Below are 19,535 nucleotides of genomic sequence, written 5' to 3'. Positions count from 1 at the left end.
GACTGGACTCTGATGTAAAAAAAAAAAAAAAAAAAAAGGACACTACCAACCCACCCAAATCATGCAATTACACGTCTGGTTTTAGTCTCCTTTGTGCACACATATTCCAGAAAACCATCAAACATGTTATCATTTATTTATTCATTCACTTTTCAGAAAAATATATAAACTACATATAAAAAGTAAAACCAGGCAATAAAAATATTTATGAACAACTTAAACAACATTAAATCTCTGCCTCGCATTTTTGAAACATGTCCTGGGTAAGAACAGTAATAAATCGAGTATACGTGGGTATCAGCAGGTAACCTTCCAATGGGACCCGTCCTGCTAACAGAGCTCAGACCTTTTTAAGTTGTTCCTAGATGAAGAAGCCTTTAGAGTGAGGTGTCAGCTGGCTCAGCAGAGGCAAACACCTCCTGCCAGGTGTAGTCTGCCAGGTTCACAGGCTGGCGCAGCCAAGGAGCCTCTGCCAGCCTGGTAAGGGTCATGCGCTGCTCTGGAATGGGGTGCAGGAGCCCAGCCAGCAGATCCATGAGACCTGGGCAGACACAGCAGAGGATGGCTCAGGCTGGAGTTTCAGCAGGTTGGGAATGAGAGATACAGTCTGTGTTCAAAGAATGACAAATCTCCCAAACTCTGCTGCACTGAGCAGCTTTCCAAATCATCACAGAGCACATTAGGGAGCAGTTTTTCAGTCTTCCCCTTTATTTCGGGTGAAAAGACACTGCTTATACTTTCCCAGGGGATCTGCTCCTCTTGAAAAGCAAATGGGAAGAGCTCTGTCCTGGATTGTCAAGCAAATTGTATGTATTTGCCATCTGTATGGCAGCTGTCTTCTGTTCAGTGGGCAGTTTTCCTTATCTCTCCCACACCCACTCCTCCCTCCGGGGGACACCTGCTGATAACAGGCCATGGAATGTCCCTGCATGGCTGATAAGAACTGCAGCATCCCACTGGGAGATGTGAGGCCAGAGGGAGGAGCCAAGCATTGCTACCTGGATATAATCTGGTGATTCTGGAACACCAGCATGACTTCTCCACTGGATTTCCCAGAGGAACAGCAGCTGCCTCCTCCCCTGGATCTCCAGAGGCAGACTGCACCTTTCTCCAGGATCCCTGCTCCAGCAGAACCACCCCTGGCACTGCAGGAGGGCTGAGCCACAATTCCAATGGGACTGCTGCCAGCCCCCTGACCCACAGGGTGTCAGGCTGTGTTCTGACTCTGTCAGTGCTGTTCTAGTTTACTGCATTGTTTATTTTATCTTTTTCTTTTCTTCCCTAATAAAGAACTGTTACTCCTGCTCCCATATTTTGCCCAAAAGCCCCCCTTAATTTCAAATTTATAACAATTCAGAGGGAGGGGTTTATATTTTCCATTTCAGGGGAGGCTCCTGCCTTCCCTAGCAGACACCTTGCTTTGCAAACCAAGACAAGCTCACCTTCAGACACGGGGTGAGGAGGACTCAGGACAGCTGCCAAGGCTTCCTCCAGCTCACAGAAGGGATTCTCCCCAAGCACCAGGGTGTAAAGGGTGATGCCAAGTGACCACATCTCCAGCTCAGGGCCATGGTACCTGTGCAGAGATAAGCTTGCTTCAACTCAGATTGCAACTACAGAGCTGTATGCTAAAGAAAGTGAAAAGAAAAAAAGGGCCTTGAAAGCCCTTGCTTCCAATTTTTATTTTAACCTAGGAAGTTTGTGGGAATTCTAAGAAGGTTCTCATGTGTTTGAGGAGTCTGCATTATCCTTCTGCAGGAAGTAAAACCAACCACAGAACTGCCAACCAGTTTCTGTTGATGAGTATGAGGTGTAACATGCACCCAGACTTCCACATACGTAAGCTGGTGACAAGAACTTACCCCTCCACTTTCTTCATCATCAGCCAAAACTGTCAAGTAAATATTTAACTGCAAGAGCAAACACATCCTCCCAGCCCTTCCAAAACAAAAGTTACTTGGAAAAAACTATTAACTATCTCAATTCCAACTGAATAAATGTGCCAGTTCCTGCACACAGCAAGAGGTGGAACTCCCAGGGCAGAGCTGCTTGCTTCACCTTTCATCTCATTCCCAGCAGGAATTTCCTCTCCTCCTTGCATTGCTTCTCCCCCCACTCCTTGAGGAGGAGGACTCACAGAAACAGCTGTGAAGCAGGAGCAAGATCCATCCATCACAGCAGTAATTGTAAAAAATTACTGTAAAATTGTAAAATCCCCTGGGATGGGGAGGCTTCCTTGTGGAGCAGCTATGAGAGCACCACCTGCCAGGTACAGAGCACTTGGAGAGGGAGAGAAGAGGGAAAAGAGCCAAGATTTAGGCAGCACATCCAAAACAGCAGCAAGAGAAGCTTCAAGGGAAGAGTTCTTGAGTCCCAAGGAGTACAAAAATCAGTGGGGAGATGAACAAGGATCAAACTGCAAGAATTCAAATAGAGGGAAGCACGTAGAAAAGAGAACAGAGAGGATGAGAGTGGGAGGATACAAAGCACAGACATGCAAGGAGAAGGTGCAATCAACAGCAATACCTGCTTACTCCACCTCTCTGAAAGAGCAGCTTTTGCTAGAGAAAGCATGACAACAGTTTTAGAAACACCTTTGAACATATTCAAGCTTTTACATCTTGATTTCTGTCACTAGAGTGCCCTGCTTTGTATGCACTCAGCCCTTCACAGTGATTTCTGCCACTGCAGTGCCTTAAATCTGACTGCATTTCCTGTGGCTGGATACTCTAGAAGCATTCCAATGGCACAGCAGCTTGGCTTCTCTGTTCCAGCCCTGCCCACATGGGTTATTTTTGGTGTGATGGCACAAAAATGACTTTTCAGAGGGTGACATACGGTTTGCCAGACAGCACTTCTGGTGAGCAGTATTCAATTGTCCCACAGAAGGTATAAAATAATTTCCCAGGTTCCAGGTAGGCAGCTGAACCAAAATCCACTAATTTAATTGTGAAATCTTCAGCAATGACAATATTTTCATCCTTGATGTCTCTGTGAAGGATGTTTCTACAGTGGAGATACCCAACAGCTGATACAAGCTGGAAGAGATAGAAGGAACTGGGTGTTACTACACAGAGTCCCTGAATAATTGATGCAGCATCACAGCTTTCCCAGAGTCACATTTTGGCTTGTTTTGACACTGCCTAAACAAGATTTACATCCTAATTATGGAAACTGAAATGGCCTCAGGCCTGCCTGTCATCACTGCTGCAGTGCTCTGGGAAGAGACACTTTAAAGAGCCTTTGCTGCTTTCATCTCACAGATGTGCAGGAGGAGGGGATGCTGCAGTCAGGATGTGATTGAGAGCATTGGAGCTACAATCCTGCAAGTTACTCTATTTTTATCCCAGCTTCATCTGGAGGGTCCTTTGGTTTCTCCAGAAGGATATTACTGTGTGCCTTCCATGCTGCAGGATGACAAAGCATCTGAGAGCCAAGTTTGGTATAAATAACACAGTCACTGCTCAGCTCCATTCTCTTTCCTGCACGATTCATGCTTTAATGCCATAATTAAGGATAATATGAGAATGATATCACCTTGGAGATGATCCTGACTCCTACAATGTTTTTAACAAGAAAAGCAGATGGCTGAGGGAGAAAAGTTTCTATTTATAATAGAAATCTGCCTCTGCAGAGAAATGCAGTGCAGATCTGAGGGAACAATTCAGCCTTGCAAACCCCAGGCTGGGTTAGGGAAAGGGCTGATCCATCACATTTGGCTTCCATCTTCCATCAGCACCCCAGGTGAGGGCAGGGTGGGCACAGCAAGAGTGTGGGGGGTTGGGGTTACCACATGCACAGCAATTCCAGCATACCCTAGAGCAAGGAATTTACTCCAAAACTCGTGAGGGGAAATTACCTGGGGACTGCTGCTGTGGTTAACTCACTAAACAAAGGACAATTCAGCCCTCAGGCAAGCTCCTGGCTCGTGGGAAACTACCCTGAGTTACTTTGCATTTTGCCACCCTAAAATCCAATATAATTTCTTGATTTAAAGAGCAGAGCTCTTAACTCCTGTAACCAATCTAAACTAAGCACTGAAGTAAGTGAAAACATGGCTTTTTGCAGGCTTGGGGCAGCTTCTGTGAGTTTTCCTCCTGCCTCATAGGAAATGTGAGTGCCCACAGGAAGTGCTGGGTGACAGGAGCTGTGACAGCTGAGGGGCCATGGCTCCACAGGAAACCCTCACAGGCAGGAAGGTCCTGGAGAGGCTTTTTTGTTGTTTTTAAGTAAACCTTAACAAGGTTTCTGCAGGCAGCATTTCAATCAGCCCCACAGAATGGTGAGGAAAGGTTCTGCAGGTATTGAGCACAACTCCAGTGCCAGTTGATCAGCCAGTACTAACTGGAACAGAGTCCTGGTTCTTACATTAACCAGTTCTCACCTGCACGTAGCAATTCTGCTCTCACCTGTCTGAATATGTAACTTGCTAATGGCTCATCCAAGTTGGGCTGATTATCAATAAATGTAAAGAGGTCCAGACCAGATCCATGCTTCTCCATCACCAGCTGGAAGAAGCATTCATTTTCAAATACATCCAGCACCTAAAAATAAAAGACCTGTTTAATCATGTGCTTCATCCTCAAAAAGTGCCTTTTTCTTTTTTTAACAAACACTGCTCTCCTCTTGGAGATTTAATTGGTGTGTGTTATAATCTTTAAAGTCTCATTTCACTGAGCACAAATGTTTCTAGAAAAAAGTACAAGATTAAAACTGGAGCAGAATTAAATTTGAGAGGAATTCTCTATCTGAAGCAAAAAAACCAACCAACCAACCTCTCCAAAACCAAAATCAGCAACCTCAAAACAAAGAGTATGAAACAAGATGTGTCCAGATTATTTACTGAACTAGTACATGTTCAGATGTGACATCACACTTCCAAGATATGCATCTTATCTTGAAATAGTTTTTTATTCCTGTTAAGAATCCCATCTTCAGATCAGTTTGGAGTAAAAGTATGGAAGCAAGCAACAATCTGCTGTGACACACCCTACAAAACAAAGCAGGATTAACAGGTTCCTTTCTCTCCTGAAAAGGCAGATTCAGTAGAGGACACTTCACCCCTGAAGAGGAACACCAGACACCCAGCATGCAACCAAACCACCTGGTGCAGTGCAAACTGCATCAATCCCCAGCCACCGTACCTTAATGATACTGGGGTGCTGCAGCTTCTGCAGGATTGCAATTTCTTGAGTGACCCTCCCCAGGTCAGGATCATCCACCCAGCAGTCCTCCAGCACCCTCTCCTTCCAGATGAACTTTACAATAACCTGCACAGACAACAGCATTCAGCATCATCTGCCAAAGCATGCCTTGGAGTGTCAGGTAAATTAATTCCCAGGAAATCTGTTAGTGCCTCATATTACTAGAGGCATGGAAGTCACCTCATGTGAATAGCTTAGAGTATATTTGAATGTGTTTAAATTAATTTAGTCCTAGAAGCTAAATGATCCACATAAATAATAAATGGAATCTATTTATTGCTGCTCTGAATTCCAAAGGCTTTGGCAAGCCAGCTCTCTTATCAAGCAGTTACAGCACATGGGTGCAGTGGAGGGAAAGAGCACTAAACATCCATGCAGGAGAAACACCAGGACTTGCCCTCTGAGCACCCAAAATACTTCTCCTGAAAGAGAGGAGGTGCCATCATCTCAACACATCTACTCCCCATTCTCGAGTCATGGCACAATAAAGATTTGGAGGTTGGCCATTCTCTTTAGTAACAGAAGATTAAAACCTGCAATTCTGTTAAGATTAATGTCTACCTATTCCAACAGGCTCAATTAGCTGCATTAATTAGTTCATTAACTCATTCTGCACTTTTTGTCTGAGGTAACATTTATACACAACATCAATGCAAATATTTTGCACTTTGCTATCCTGTTTCCATTACAGGTTTCTGTTTAAACAAAACCAAACCCCAAACTACCCAAGAGAAGGTTTTGACAGTATAATGTTAACAGAATATGAATGCTCTAACTTTTCAGTTTTCATCCTAAATTATTATTGCAATAGAGCAACAAGAAATACTTCACCTCCTGCTGATCTTTCTTGTTCCTGGCACTCCAGACAAAGCCAAAAGAGCCTTTGCCAATAAGATTGAGAGTGCTGTAATTTTTTGCATATTCTCCCTCACATGCTCGTAATCCTTCAAGATCTTCAGCTCTTTGGGAATTGTTGAAAAGTGAAGCTGATCTGATGGCCTAAGTACAGATATATAGGTTACAACAGCAGCAAAAAACCACCAGCCACAGAATCACATTTATAAAATTAATAAATACTGAAAAGGACATGCACATCTGCAAGAATAGATAAAATGAGGAATCCTTGGTAGAGCAGCACTCCATATATAATATATGTATATATATATATATGTTATATATATGTGTATATAAATATGTATAGAGATATAGCTATAGATGATAGTGAGTACCCTGCAGTTTGAAACTGCACTGTTCAGGCTGGGAAGGTAGCACCATAAGTGTTACAAAATAGCAATTGAGATTTTGTTTTAGTATATGAAAAAAAAAAAGTAGGGAAAAAAAGAAACAGCAACATTCATCCCACCAACTCATGTCATTAATATGAAAATCTTCTTGACTTTAGCTTCAGCTTAGCAGTCAAAGAAGGAGAGAAATGCTCAATATTCAAAGGCAGGATTTCTTACTTCTCCAAGACTTTTAGTAGAAAGATCAGCAACAGACTGGGAAGAGTTTGCCAGGCTGGCAAGCAAAAGCCGAGTCTTTGCTAGAGCTTCTTTTTGGCTCTGTGAAAAGCCTTTCACCACCCAGACACAGAAAAGCACAGTGGGATCCTGCAGCTCTGCACATTTCACCTCAAAGAGTATGCCTGTGAGGAAATGAAAATGGTAGAATGTAACTTCAGTCTTGAACAAGAGCACAGATGTTTTAGGACAAAATTCAGAGCTCTTGACAAAAAGGGCAGAATTTGGGGAACAGGTGCTCAGTAAAGAATCATCAGAGGGGCTGACACCAGCACAGCTCTTCTAGAGGTACCTATCAGCTACCCAGAGCTCCACTCCAGCAGAGACTTGTCAGTGTCCAATTGTGATTACTCATTGCAACTGTTATTCTAGATTACATAAAACCAGGGATTTTATTCAACAAGCCACTGAATGCAGCTGAAGGAGTGAATGAAGCAAATTCCATTATACAATTTTAATGCAATTTACACTTTTACAGTGGAATTTGTATTTTTTGTTCAGAGAAAGTTATCAGGTTCAGACTTTTAAATTGTGTTTTGAGAGTATTTCTGACTTGTCAGTGGGGATTAATTTCTTCCCAACTTTGTATTTTATACCACCTCCTTTTCTCATACCCTCTGGGTAGACTTAAATACCATTTTTTTCTTCTAGATGCTTCTTCCTTCCTCTCCACTGTGAGTTTCTAACCAGAACTGCCTGCATTCTCAAAACTGTGGGTGAAAAGGAGCACCCCAATAAGAGTTTGGGAAGGGGACAAGGTTTCACTTACTGAACTGTGAACCATCTCTGTGACAGCAATTCCCAATGTAGCTGCCTTCCAGAATCTCCCAGGTCAAAGGAGCTGCTGGATTTAGCCTGCCTTCTTCTTTGACTGGGGTGGATGTTACTTTCATCTCCATATTTTGCTGCCTGAGGAACTGACAGTGTTCTTCAGGTTTACCTTTGCTTTTCAGGGGATTTCTGTGGGACTTGTCCCCCACAGTTTCTGCAAGGGTTTCAGGTTGCTCAGGAAATGCTTTGGAGGATTCCTCAGAGTTTTGTAAATGCCTTCTGGAGGCCAGCCATCCAGAATCAGCTTCTGTGGCAGCACCACTCAGCAGCTGCTTTCCTTGATGAGTGGAAAAGGCACCCTTGGTCTCAATTAGCACACTGGAGTCCCCTACACCAGAGCAGCATCCTCCTGCAAGAGCTGCAGTAACACCTAAAGAATTGCCTGAGCTCCCCCTGACACCAGCATTCAGTCCCAGTACCTCAAGACCAGAGCAAATACAGTTCAGTTCAGATTCTTTCACATCTCCAGAGGCTGTGGCAGCTCCTGGTGCAGAGGCACTGCAGCCTGGTTTATTTCCTGAGCAAACATCACAGCCAGTTTTTCCTTCACATGCAAAGAAGGGCAAAGGATCATTTAGCAGGCAGCTGTCAACAGCAGTGTGCTCCAGGCTGGAATGTTTTGCATCACACATCCAGTTTGTTTTTGACACCTGCCCTGGAACCATGTGGCTTTTCGAGTCTTGTCTGCAGGTGAGAGCTGTCCCAGGCCATGGCTCATCCAGTGTTGGTGTTCCAGGTGAGTTGCAGGTGGCTGCAGAAGGCAGCTTGACAGGGTCACAGGCTGGTGCATTCAGATTGTCCTCTGGTCTGGAACAAACAGGCAACTGTTACTGCAGGAGATCCTGCCCTGTGACAGCTTCTCTCTGCAGTCTCCAAGTTCTGACCTAAATCCCACTGCTGTGAGTCAGGTGATGTGAGAGAGCCTTGCAGAGAGCATCTTTTGAGAATTATTTATCCTGCAGTTTCCACTGTTCTATACTGTGCCACTGCTCTTTGTGTCAAGCCAGCTTTTGGGATAAGGGTCTGATGGACTGAGAGCCCATCTGTAGCAAGGCTGTCCTCAGTGCAAAGACTCAAAGTGACCAGCAACATCATGATTACCAAATAAGAAAACTGTCCTACTGTGTAATACCCATTTCATATGGTCATTATTTAAAACCTGGACCAACAGATTTATTTCAAGTTTAAAAGCAAAAAGCTGTTTGCACAGGCAACCAAAATCCTGACAAATTCACCAAAGAGCAGGTACACTCAAATGACACTCTTTCCCTATGGATAATTTCCTTCTCTAGCTTAATTTCTAAATATAAATCATAAACCATTTACCACCACAGAAAAAAAAACCAACCTAATGCACAGGGGAGGTGTTTTGCCAGTTGATGGGGGTGATGGAATGGGCACAGACACCAATGGAAAGGATGGTCTCATTTTACTATTAATATTGAAGCAACACAGAAGAAAATAAATACAGCTGATAAAACAAGGTTATTACTCACTCAGCTTTAGCAACAAGCAAAAATAAGCAAGGTGATGCATCTGATCATTACTATAGGAGAAAAAAAAAGTGATTGAGAAAGATCCATCAGCAATTGCTTAAATATTTTACCATCATCCAGAGTCTGCAATTGCTGGGCAGCACCTTTTTTCAGTGAGGACCTGGAGAACCCTTCCCAGCAATTGGGAAAATCCCATGCAGGGCATCCACTTGTAGGTGAGGTCACCAAGTTTGCCCAAAAAAGAGGTCCAGCTTTATAGGCCCCAATCAAACAGTCCAAATGACTTTTTGTGCAGAAAACATCTGGTTCTGATGGCCCACTCCTCAACCAGCCAGGGCTGAGAGGGTTTTGCCTAAAATATTCTACTAACAAAACTCCAGGGACATCTGTTGGGACAATTTCTTAATAAACCTCACACAAGGTTACACAAATGTCTCTACAACAGCAGGTTTGGCATTAAGAACAACTAATATGAATGTTTTGATCATCTATTTTTAACTAAAGGACTTTGATGGTATTAATAGCACCATGCTCAAGATTCATCTTTTAAGTCAATTTGGTGCTTAGGCCTGCTGCTCAGGCCTCAGCAGGATGCTTCCAGTCCTGAAAGCAGAAGTTCCCTTGTCTGTCCAACAGCAGATGGATGTCTCCATCCACCAGGGTTTGGAGATATGCTTTGACAGAAACCCAAGCCCTGAAAAAACAGCTATTGCCCAGCTACCTGTAATATTTTAGACTAAATCAATTAGTTTTATGTTAGGCCATTAATAATGGAACTGTTTAGGAAGTATGCAGAATATCTACATCAGGTCACTTGTGTGATGATTTTTAAAATGATCACATTTCAAACCTTTTTATCCGCCTAAAGTGTTTGCTTAAAATATTCCTTGATTTCCAGAATTATACCATGTTCAAAAGTCTCTAACAGGGAAAATACAAAAGCTTAATAGAGATTTGTAGAGTTTATATAAATACTTAATAAATAAATAAATGCAGAACTGTACCTTTAATAATCCATCCATGGCACAAGGTATTTTGCAAACATTTCCATTAGTAAAAATACAGCATAGAAAAACAATGAAGCAGAGAGCTTACAGTCTTTACTTACAAGTATGATATGAGAGATGTAAACCAGGAGAGCACAAAAATGACTCCATCAGCCACTTTAAAAAGCAGCAAGATCTGTGCTGTAATAGTCTCTACCTTAAAGTGGATAGTAAATATTTACTGTGGTGGAGAAAACCACAACTGAGGCAGAGTTGTAGCTAGAATTGTTAATGTGGAAGGCTTAAAATTTGACTTAAGGTGGGCCATGAGCATCAGATATGTCCTTCTACAGAATTTCTAACCTTGTAACAGGGAAAAGACCTGGAAATGTACAAGAAAAAATGGCTGGACTTCAGGAACACATTACCCTGTTTTAATGGATGACCTGACAGTTCTGCCAAGCACCAGAAGGAATAACACTCAGAATTCCCTCCAGATAACCTGATTTCAGTGCAACACCAGCTGGAAGGAGATAAACATCCACTGTTTATGATTAGTGAGCCTAATTACCTTCATCTGGATGAAACATTTGGTCCCCTTTAGAGCTGGAATTTCTGTACCTTTACAATGGTAGCTTGTGCAGATAAAAATAAAAATCTAAGGCAGGCACAGCTCAGCCTGTCTTGCAAACAGCACTCAGATTCTAAAGACAGCAAAGCATGGAAGGCTCTTGCTACACCTTCCCACAGACATCAAACAGGTGAAAAAATCAGCTTTTGCTGGTGATTGCCATCACAGCTCTTCATTTTGTCAAGTGAATATGCAGTCTGTGAAATGCCTACCTATTATTGGGGGTGGATGCTGCTTCAGGAGGTGAGGGAGGAGAAAAGAAACTGGTCCCATTCTTTTGTTTATTCTCATCATGTATTAGTTTGTCATCTTTGTGTTGTTGCTCCAATTTCTGCTCTTCATCTCTTAACAGAAGGTGTGCTAAAGATGGAGCCAGGAAGCTGCTCTCTGTACCAAACAGGAAACAAAACCACACCAATTTAAACTCTTATATTTGGGCTTCAGAGGCTACAGTGATTAAAAATAAACTTGGAACTGCCTTGGTCTGTCTTTTCCCTAAGGAATTGAGTATAAAAGGCTTGATTGAGGCAAAACAGTCAAAATACAAGCATTCCACTCCACTTTGAAATCACCACATGCAGGAATCTACATGTTTTAGGGTTGCCAAAATTTGCTTTTCTAGCAAAGCCCTTGGGCAGATATTGGTATCACATGTTAGCTACTTGAATTGAAGTTCAGAGGCCTAAAAAACTGCCAATAGTGTAAAGAGACTGAAATTAAAATGATCATACAGCAGCAGCATTAAAAAAAAAAAAAAAAAAGCTCAAACCACATATATACAGCCCTTTCCAAACCCATAAATGAAAAGGTTTGAAGTGGATTTATGTAACTCACTGAAGTTGTAAGATAAAAAATAGAGTTTGAAAGAAGAGCAGATGAAGCTCTTTCCTTCCCCAGTGACAACAGATCAGAAGAAAAACCTGAGTTTGGAAGATGAAATAAACCAAGTATTATTGCTGTAGAAGAAGGTAATGAGTGAACAAATCTAGATTTGAGTCTAGAACAATGTTTAATTAGTGAGAGCTGAGTGCCAACAATGCTTCCTCACTGAAGAGCTGTATTCCTAGATTAGGGGCATCATTTCATCAAAGAATTACCTAAGAAATTGTACACTGGCTACTAACTCTTCTATGTTCCAGTGGGGTGCATTGGTTTCAGCATAGATGTTCATTTCTAAGCAGTGAGAAAAAGAAATAGGGGGAAGAAAACAGAGATAAAACCAGCCTAAAATGTTATATGGATGAAAGCTTGAGCTTGCTGGTGTTCTTTGTGTTGGGCAGAGCTGGCTGGAAAGGCAGATATGGAAACACGAGGTTTCTTTGCTTCTGTTTATTCATGCTGTGTTCAGAAAAGTAACATTTTGGTAAATTCTGATGCAAACTGCATCAGGGGAATAAGTGATGCCTCCCTGATTGAAATACAGCAACCATAACATTGACTATTAGCCAGCAGCACAAGCCAATTCAGAATATCAGATTTTTCCCTTAAAATATTAATCCTAAGTAGCTACAGCTCTGCTGCAATAAGTCACAAAAGCTATATTTCACACATTTTAAAATACCACAAGGTCCTAGCAGGGAAGGGAGGGAAGGGAAGTGCTTGTTAAGTACAAAGTGTTCTCTATGCTCACTGTAATTTCCAAACTGGATATTCAGTTTTATCTTGGCAACGAACAGAGAAGCTCAACCTTAGGTGAACAATTCTCTTTACCTGAGGTTATAGTGGAAACCTGATTTTAAAACTGCATGGAGGAGCATTGCTTTAATGAAGAATGCTCTCATGTTTGTGGGTGAACCTTGTGTCTCTGCTCATTTCCCCTTGGTTAAAGCAGCCAGAGCCAGCTGTAAGGCAGGCACTGACACCTTCAAAAAGGCACTCACCTTCTGTCCCTGTGGGATCATCCAGAGGAGGGAAAGGCAAAGAACAGCCACTGCATCTTCCCATGTTGTTATAGAAACCAGGGATCAGGAATGTAATGTTCTAAAACAAAGAACAAAACCTTTAAAGCTAAGCCAGCTCTCACAGGATGGGGGCAAATGCTGACAATCCCTGTTTGTGAGCCTGATTCTCATGGACAGCCAGGCAAAAGTGATCTACATGACCAGTGGAGAGCACAGAACTGTGCACCTTGCTTTGGGCTGCTTGAAATCCATAGCAGCTCCTCAGCTCTGCAAGTCTTAGCAATCCCAGCATGGGAATTCTCATGTCATCCCACACCTCACTCACCAAACATGTGGAACACAGGGGTTTTGTGATGGCAAGGAGTTAAAACAGCTTCACAATTCCAGTGGGTATGCTGCCACATGTAGCAGTCTACTGGGAGGATATGAACTTATCTTACCTTTCCCAACAGATCTTTCTTCTCATAGCCAAAGAGCATTAAAGCAAAACTATCCGTGATGCCACAGATGATTCCATCTGACTGGACAGTGATCAGACCACTGATGGTGGAGAAAACCACAACTGTGGCAGAGTACTGATAGCCTGGGAGAGAGTCTTCTGCCTGTGGAATCTCATCTTTCTGCACTGCTTGCTGCTCCTCCAGATGGGTGACTTCCAGCTTTAAACTGAGAGGAAACAGGGTGCCCTCTCTGCATCGGCCTGCAGCTCGCTGGATCCTGAGGTTCTGAATCAAAGCAAGAAAACCCAAGCAAACAAAAGTCAAACAAATCCTCTAACTGAACAAATGTTTTGGGTATATTGCATTGTTCATATAAAATGACACGGGAATTCCCAGGGAAAAGGAGCAGGAAAAGAAAAGGAACCAATCTTGTGAGTATCAAAATTAACAACATCTATTTTTCTAAGGATTTGGAATCCAGTGCTAAACTACCAAATAAATCTCCTGAAGATGAAGACCAGTCTATGCTGCAGCTTTTCAACAAACTAGGCATTCATAAGAAGCCCTCCTTCAACTCCCTGTCTGCCCATTTTCATGGCATTTACAAGACCTGGGAATTCTTTCACTCCTCAGACAGACATGATTGAAATGGGCTAAAGAATTAGAAGGAATCTTGAAGAGCTTACAGAGAGAGCACAGTGTCTTACAAAGCTAGGAGTGAGAGGTCAGGGCATGGTCTCATCCCAGGTTAGGAAATCTTCAGACAGCAGCTCCACAAAAAGGCAGCCCACCCTTTTCCAGGGGAATCAGGCTTCTCTCTGGAAAGGAAACCTTCTTTCTTCTGTTGTGTAAGGAGAGAAAGCAGCATGCACCCCAAAAGAGAAGGCTGTGGAAGAATGAGGCTGGTGCTGGTACTATACCTTTGGGATTTTTTTGCCCAGAGGAGGGATTTGCACAGAAGGAATCAGGTCCTTTATGTGGAGTCCAACTACTGCTTCCAATGTTGGGTAGCCATGGAGATGAGCATAAAGGAGATCACAGGATGTAATGTTTCCCTGGGGAGGAAAATTTACAGGATTGTTAAAACTTTAACATTTTAGCTACAGTCCACTCAATGCTTTGACAATGGTTTCTGCAGTTAGCCAAGCAGTGGCAGGGAATTTCATTCTGCAGTCCTTTGGTGAACACAACTCACTCAGCAAAAGCAGACCCAGCTTAAACCAATATTCCCATATCACTGTGCAGGGAGCCTGCCCTTTGTCCAGGAGAGAGGCAGGGGTGCCCAGACAGATGATCCCTTCACAAGGACATCCACACCCCAAAGAATCAACCCCCTGCCAAACCAACACCGCTCAAGGATAAGACATCTCCTGAGGAGAGAGAGAGCATTTCTGTGTGGGTTGTCAAACACATCAGGGTGAGCCTCACCAGGGATCCATGCAGAGCTCCTGCATGCTCAGCCCTGCTCTCAGGCCCTGCCAAGGACACAGTCCATGTTCACAAACAGCAACCTGTGCCTGCTGCCTTTCAGACACCTTCCACTCCCACACAACCTCTCACAAATTGCACTCGTTTGACTGTTAGGAAAACACTTACCTCAGCTGTGAAGGAGACACGAGCTGAAAGTCTCTCCACTGGTTCCAGCACAACCACACAACACTGGGTGTCCTTGCTTCTTATTTGCCTCAGCCAGACTGAGACAGGGATCTTCTCATTGAGGTGGCCAATAACATCCACCTTCCCACCAGATCCAGAAATGGAGACATGACTTACTAAGACTGTGGTTACTTAGAACAAATTTCAAACAGGAGTAAGACACTAAGATACCTCCCAGTCATTATTAGAAAAACACCATTTCTTGACTACTTAATATTATTTTATGGGAACAAACAGTTTTAATACAGAGATTTTTATACAGTTTTAATAGAGAGATTTAAATGTCTGGAAATAATACACCAAATATTACTTTTGTGTCATCTCTCCTCACCTCAGGAAGTCTAAAGGCATAAAGACTTCAGAATAATGAATGTACTACTCTAACACCTTGTACTCAGTGTGAAGTGCCTCTCAGAGATGTCCTATTTAAGGGATGTCCCATGGTGCTAATGAACACTCCCCATTAGTAACACAGTCCTTACTTTCAGCTGCAAAATAGCAGTTTAATTTCTTTTGGGAGGAGATTCTTCTCAGATCAGAACAAGGCTCATCCCAAGCCTTTTATGATTTTTATATTATCTTGACAGAATGGGTTTATGATTTACACAGTGACTCCTATAAAGTGTTTGGAACAGCTCAGATTAAGTCTCTCAGACATTTAATTTTAATTTTCACTGAATCAAAATTAGATCTTTGCCCCCACCCCATATCCAGCTGAGGATTCAGGAAGATAAGGCTCTGAGATACCAACAATTTCAGTCCAAAAATAACACACCAGAAAGAATAGGAGCTCATTTTCCAAGGGCTCTCTAGTGGCAACTCACAACAGCAGCAAAACAAAATAATATGGAGATTTTCTCATGCAGCTCTCTTATAAATAACCCCATTCTAGACAAAATATCAATTCCACTCTTTTGCACTAACTATGGTGTTTTGACACAGACATTTCATAGTATTTCAATGGCTTCAATCTTTATAATATGCACAATCCAAATTGATATTTAAAATATATTTTAAAAAATTTAAATACATTTTTAAGGACCAGACAATTGGGAAATTTTCCACAACAGACTTTTTCCTTGTTAAGCAATTTTGTAAAAATCTAATGACCTTAAAGTTCTGATTTGATCATGTCACAGTAACTCCATGTGTTGACAGCTACAAGGTTCTCATGGGTGTCCCCTTAAATCATCGTTTGCCCTTTGAATTCCCACACCTACAAACTTTTAAACCAAGTAGTCCTGCAAATGACATAATTGCCAAATGCCCATGGAGTTAAATATAGCCTACAAAACCACTTAATGTTGTGGGGAACATTTCCTTGAACATTTGACATACCACAGCTCCAGAAACCACTGATGAACATTCAGAAGTCTCTAGGTACTCCTCACCCACTGCTTCCCATGCCTCTTGGCCAGATTTGGATATCAAGTGGGACAGCTTTTGACCAATGAGTTCCTGACTACTGCACCCAAGCAACTTGCAAGCTTGCTCATTGGCCACTAGGATCTAGAAAAGAACAGAAAAAAACAAACCTAAACAAAGAATAAAAATTTTTAAGAGCTCATCATCTCCTCAGGTTGTTGCTTTAATATCTTATAATATCCCTTTCTCTTGGTGGAAATAAAATGGCTCTTTGCAATTCTGAGTTCATTATAGATTCTTTTTCTAGGACATCCCTTGCCCACACATCTTTCTGGTTAAGAGGTTCTGAGACATTGCTTTCCTTTTAGGTTTCCTGCTTTCTTTTAACTGTAAACAATGACATCCATGGAGGCAAAACTACAAAGTTGCATTTGCAAGCAAAGCCCAGGCAGGCCACAAAATTGCATCCAAACTCAGAGGTGTGCAGTGATCACCCCAGTCACTGGCACACTGGAGCCTGTGCAAAGGAGCAAGTTGGGACTCTGTGTCTCCAAAATGGGCAAACCCAAACTGCCAGTTCAAGCTAAAACATGGCACAGCTCTTTAAAGGCATCAGAACCCAATTTTAGATTCTTCTCAGGACAGGAACAGAGAAATTCTTTCCCTCCCAATGCAAATGAAATGTTTACTGGGGCAGATAAAGAAATCTTGTGCCACCACAAACACATTTCAGGGTTGGTGCTTTACAGAGAGAAGGCTTGAGGCACATTCTGCTCTTCCTTTCTTCCCTCATGTCACTCCACAGCTGCATTCTCATAGAACCATGGAATCACAGAATGGTTTGGGTAGGACAGGACCTCAAAGACCATCCACTTCCTCTCCCCTGCCATGGGCAGGGACACCTTCCACCAGCCCAGGTTGCTCCAAGCCTTATCCAACTTGGCCGAGAATATTTCCAGGGATGGGGAGACCACAACCTCCCTGGCCTGTTTGAGAAAAGACTCAACACATCCTTGCTTTTGCTGTTATTCTGTGTATTCTGCTATTATTCTGTGTATTCTGCTAACTACAACCTGCAATAAAAATAAACTCATCAGCCTTTAGAAGACCACTGAGCTGGAGCAGACTACAAAATGCCTTCATGACACTGATTACCTGCAGGCACACAAGATAAAAACAGTGATTTCAGCCTGCTCTCAAACAACCTGCAGCAGTTTTGGGGAGCTCAGTGCTGCAGGTACCTCAGTTGTGCTGGCATCCACGGTGAAGATGGCTTGGTGGGGGTTGCGTGCAGCAGCTGGGAGGTGCTGGCTGGATCCCTCCCCAGCTAGGGTGTGCAAAAAGGAGCAGGAACTTCCAGTGGAAGCAGAGAAAGAGGCAGAATGCCACTGAGCCCATGAGTTACCAGTTTTGCTGGTACAAATGTTACGAGCTGTCAGGGAAGACAAACAGTAAGAGCTCCACTTCTCCCCTGTGAAAACATAAAGGTCAGCAATGTTGCTGTAACAGGAGTATCAGAGGAATGAATTAAAGAAAAAACAAATCTGTCAGCTGGAGCAACTGTCAAGTAATCCCACAACACATGCTTCTAGATTTTTAAAGAAAATAAAATCAGTGAAACTAAAGAAAACAGAAAGGATTCTCATAAATTTATCTTTTTGAATCTGGAACATATAAACTCAGTCCATACAACTTGCCAACCTTCATAAGTTTTAACCAGACCAGTTAACTTTTACTTTTTACCTAACAGTTTTTAAAATGTTTTGAAACTCTCTAATTAAAAATGAAACAGTCATTAAATAATTTCAGTAAGTGCTCAAGCCCTTATTAAAAAATGCATTAGTTAGAAGCCTAATTAATTAAGTGTTCACAGTATGTGACATTGAAATACCTGTGTCCACACCAATGTTTTAGGCTACAAAGTGCCAAGTGTTTGCACTGCAATTTCCAAAGGCTCTGTGAGCACCTATCCAGTAATGTTTTCCCTGTAAGCTCTCCCAGCCTGCAGCAATTCCATGTCTCACTGAACAAGAGCATCCTGGCAGGGACATATTGTGTTATCTCTAGGTTTAAGGAAGGGGAAGACCTGAAAGTGCCCAAAAGCTCCATGGGATCTCAGTTTCACAAGAGTGCTCACCGGGCAGTGATGCTCCAAGCTGACAGAGCCCAGAGAGACGACTTCTCCTGCTTTTGCTGCCCGAGGGGAAGGATCTACTTAGCATACCAGAGTCATTCAAGTGAGTAAGAACTAAGCCTGCTGATGAAGACAGAATAGCCCCTTCGGAGGGGCTATAAGCCATGATCACACTCTGGTCGCCAGCCACGCCTCTGGAGCCACCATCTGCAAGAGAATCAAAGGACACAGAGTCAGGCTAGCAGCAGGGACAGACACTGGCAGGTGACGATGCCTTCCGACCCAGCCACAAGCCTGCAAGTGACAGCAAAAGCTCATTCCTGAGCATCCTACTATGTCTGTGTGGTTATTACAGAGCTGACTGCTGACTGGGCATCCTGCCCAAGGGAGGGTTCCATCCCTCTGTGGACATTTCACTGAAAAGTTGCATTCCCTGATCCTTCTGGGTCCCTCCCGACCCAGACCCTGCTGCAGGACACGTGTGACCGACAGGACTCCACCAACACATTTCTTTCCGTCAGAGCTGCTGAGCACCCAGCCAGCACCCTCCCCACCTTCTGCTGGCTTTGAAATCAAAACTTTTGGGTAATTTGGAAAGTCACTCGCAGTTTTGAATCAACAAGTGTAGCGCAGCCTCCCTCCCTCCCACACAGGGAGCCGGCCGGGGGCCCGCGGCCAGCGGCTCCCACCGGGACTGGACAGGAGGGGACGGGAAATTACAGGACAGGACAGGACAAGACAGGACAGGACAGGACAGCACGGGCCAAGACAGGAGAGAACAGGACAGAGGGGACAGGACCGCTCGGACGAACCGCTCCGGTCGCAGCCACGGCCGCGGCTCCTGAGGGCGGGCCGCCACAGGCGGAGGGCGCGAAGGGGAGGCAGGCGGGACTGAGCAGCCACGGCACCCAATGAGCACGGGCGCTCTGAGAGCGGCACGGAGCGGAGCAAATGGGGAGCCAGCGCGGGAGGAGGAAAAACAGTTCGAGGGCTCGGGGGTTCGTTGGTCCCGCCGGCCTCCCTTTCCCTTTCCCTTTCCCCTTCCCCGCCGCCGCCGCCGCCGCCAACCACCGCCGCCACACGCGGTGCCCGCGCTCCGCGAGGCAGCGCGGCCGACCTGCTCCGAATGGGGGGGGCTGCGGGTGCAAGGCCCTTCCGCAGGGGGATGGCTGTTCCTCCCAAGGGTTTGTAGGCGGGAGGACGAGGACGAGGCCGAAGGCAGCGCGTAACGCGTCCGGCCTCCTGGTGGAAGGGGAGCAGGTGCCGGCCGCCTCCCACCCCTCCAGAGAACTACAACTCCCAGGAGTCAGCGGGGCGCAGCCGGCGCGCGTGCGCGCTGGGGTGTGGGCGGGGCTATGCCCCGCCTCCTGG

General features: G+C 44.0%; 1 protein-coding gene across 2 annotated transcripts; it reads right to left on the bottom strand.

Annotated features, from left to right (window-relative positions):
• Window positions 1-122: 122 nt before the first annotated feature.
• On the bottom strand, window positions 123-19,429 carry PASK (PAS domain containing serine/threonine kinase). 2 transcript variants are annotated; one of them, XM_050977941.1, is made up of 17 exons: window positions 19,282-19,429; window positions 18,168-18,371; window positions 17,272-17,501; window positions 16,004-16,174; window positions 14,606-14,746; window positions 13,930-14,064; window positions 13,010-13,294; window positions 12,549-12,648; window positions 10,881-11,055; window positions 7,494-8,362; window positions 6,668-6,849; window positions 6,036-6,203; window positions 5,145-5,270; window positions 4,410-4,544; window positions 2,839-3,038; window positions 1,443-1,576; window positions 123-541 (listed from the first exon to the last, which is right to left on the bottom strand). In XM_050977941.1, exons 2-17 carry the CDS (start codon window positions 18,328-18,330, stop codon window positions 378-380), a joined length of 3,378 nt encoding a protein of 1,125 aa, XP_050833898.1. In that variant the 5' UTR covers window positions 18,331-18,371; window positions 19,282-19,429; the 3' UTR covers window positions 123-377. The 2 variants fall into 2 exon arrangements, with proteins under 2 accessions (XP_050833898.1, XP_018768726.2); XM_018913181.3 differs by lacking the exon at window positions 19,282-19,429 and adding an exon at window positions 18,977-19,272.
• Window positions 19,430-19,535: the final 106 nt, after the last annotated feature.

The sequence above is a fragment of the Serinus canaria genome, chromosome 9, assembly GCF_022539315.1.
Source record: "Serinus canaria isolate serCan28SL12 chromosome 9, serCan2020, whole genome shotgun sequence".
NCBI classification, from domain to species: domain Eukaryota; kingdom Metazoa; phylum Chordata; class Aves; order Passeriformes; family Fringillidae; genus Serinus; species Serinus canaria.
Note: the sequence above shows the minus strand (reverse complement) of the source record. Positions and strands in the feature narration are given on the sequence as shown.